The 1,957-nt window shown below is 42.2% G+C and overlaps 1 protein-coding gene across 2 annotated transcripts in view; it reads right to left on the bottom strand.

Annotated features, from left to right (window-relative positions):
- LOC107756599 (sushi domain-containing protein 6-like) overlaps positions 1-1,957 on the bottom strand; it is a 41,198-nt gene that overhangs the window by 5,875 nt on the left and 33,366 nt on the right. Inside the window, exon 6 of one of the 2 annotated variants that reach the window (XM_016573779.1) lies at positions 762-1,183. In XM_016573779.1, the coding sequence (XP_016429265.1) occupies positions 762-1,183 (422 nt within the window). The remainder of the gene's footprint in view (positions 1-761; positions 1,184-1,957) is intronic. The other variant, XM_016573780.1, reaches the window with a different exon arrangement.

Genomic DNA, 1,957 nt, shown 5'->3' with positions numbered 1-1,957 from the left:
GTCAAGAGCACTCATACATGCATTATTATAACGGACTCACGCGTGCTTACTGTATGACTCCTGTACGCCACCGCAATCGTTTTTACCTTGATTGCAGTCTTCATCCATCAAAACTTTGTTAGCGAGACTGGTTATCCAGTCGAGAAACCGTAGTTTGCGTCTCATCTGGCCATACAGCAGTGGGATGTGTTGACAATCCGTTCAGTCTGTTCTTCACACAGCGCAACGTGTGAGGGCTCGCGCTCTTCAGAGACAATCACAGAATATGACAGAGCTCGTGTTTTAGAGCCAAACACACTGGAATTAATAATTCACTGAAAACGCAAAGCGAGTCTCTGTTCTCTCTGCAATCTCTGATGTAATCAGCCTGGTTTCCTTTATATTAGCGCTGTTTTGGACGGATTGTTTGAATGCATTCGCTTACTGGATCATTGGACTGAAAACTTTCCCGGAGTTTAGCAGCTTAAAATGATCTAATCGCAAGCAGAATAGCAAAATTGGGTTAAAGGGTTAGAATAGAAATTGTGCTTCAGTAATTTTGCATTAATTGCGTTAAATTATTTTAACGCGTTAAGGATAGTAAAATTAATCGCATGCGTTAACGCGTTAACGATGACAGCCCTAATATATATATATATATATATACATTTGCCACAAGTTTTCAAATTATTTTCTTTAAAAAGATTCCTTTATTTATCATGGACACTTAATGTTACATGTCATTAAACCACACATCACTTCTAGATTTGCAAGTGACTCACCATCACCATAATCTTCGGCAGAGGTAACTGAAAGCAAGCTGCGCTGATCGTTGCTCTCGCTGCTCTGCCTGCGGTGGAGAGGTGCAGCGGCACCAGGCTGCTCAGCAGCCCAGGAGGGAGAGCATGAGGAGGACGGAGAGGAGGAAGAGGGCACCTGGTGAACCAATACAGTCTCTGCGTGACATGAAGACACAGCAGTGGAGGTGGAGGGAAAACTGTAACTCGCCTGAGCCCGTTCGAGAGGTTCGTTCAAACCCTCAGCCTGAGGGCCCTCTGACAGCACGATCTGAACCCGGGACTCAGGAGGGGGCACAGAACTGCCGCCTGCGCCATACACTGCCTCTTCGTAGGAGGGCAGTGAGACCTGAACGCCCTCCACCATGATGGAGGTAGGCTGTCCTGACACACCCTGCTCCCGGCTGCTTTGAAAGAGAGAAGGAGAGATATGGGAATAAAAAATAAGGCTTAAATGGTATCAAATCTTGACCTGCCTGATCTGCGGCTAACATCACAGTGAGCTGACAACGCAACAGCAAATGATTGGAATAACAGCACCGTAGAGGAGATGCCATATTTGTCCATGTCAAACAGTTTGAATTATGATTGACTTTAAATCTGCACGCTACTAACATTAGTACATTACATTTATGTTCTCATATGCATGCTGTGGCACCAAAAAGTATTTGGACACTTTCAAAATTTATTTACAATGTCTTTGTATTGCATAATAAAATATCAAACTGAGTGCCATGTTCAAGCACAATGTTTAAAATTATAAAAATATATTGTTTAATCAGTTCAAAAATTTGGACACTTTCAGGTTGTCAGTTTTAGTAGAATATAGTAATATTTCTTATATACTTCACACAGGCTGCTAGATTCACTTTCGCCAGAAAGTCGTGTATGCCTAAGGTTGAAAATAAATTATGTTTATAGTGAATGCATCTATAAATGGTCTTATTTTTACGATTTAGTTTTAATCCAAATGAGATGCGTGCTAAGTGAGTGAACATCAAAGACCACACAACAGAAGTACGTGTGCGCTCTCTCTCTCTCTCTCTCGCCCACTCTCTCTCCCTACCGTTAAGTAACTTGTGCATTGTTTTACTTACTTGTTTTTTACATATCCGACCGAACTACAAACTTTCCAGTGATGTCTGTGAGAAAGATATATTCACTCGACAAGCTCGCGCATC

Source organism: Sinocyclocheilus rhinocerous, unplaced genomic scaffold (genome assembly GCF_001515625.1).
Source record: "Sinocyclocheilus rhinocerous isolate Xijiao unplaced genomic scaffold, SAMN03320098_v1.1 scaffold683, whole genome shotgun sequence".
Taxonomy (NCBI): domain Eukaryota; kingdom Metazoa; phylum Chordata; class Actinopteri; order Cypriniformes; family Cyprinidae; genus Sinocyclocheilus; species Sinocyclocheilus rhinocerous.
Note: the sequence above shows the minus strand (reverse complement) of the source record. Positions and strands in the feature narration are given on the sequence as shown.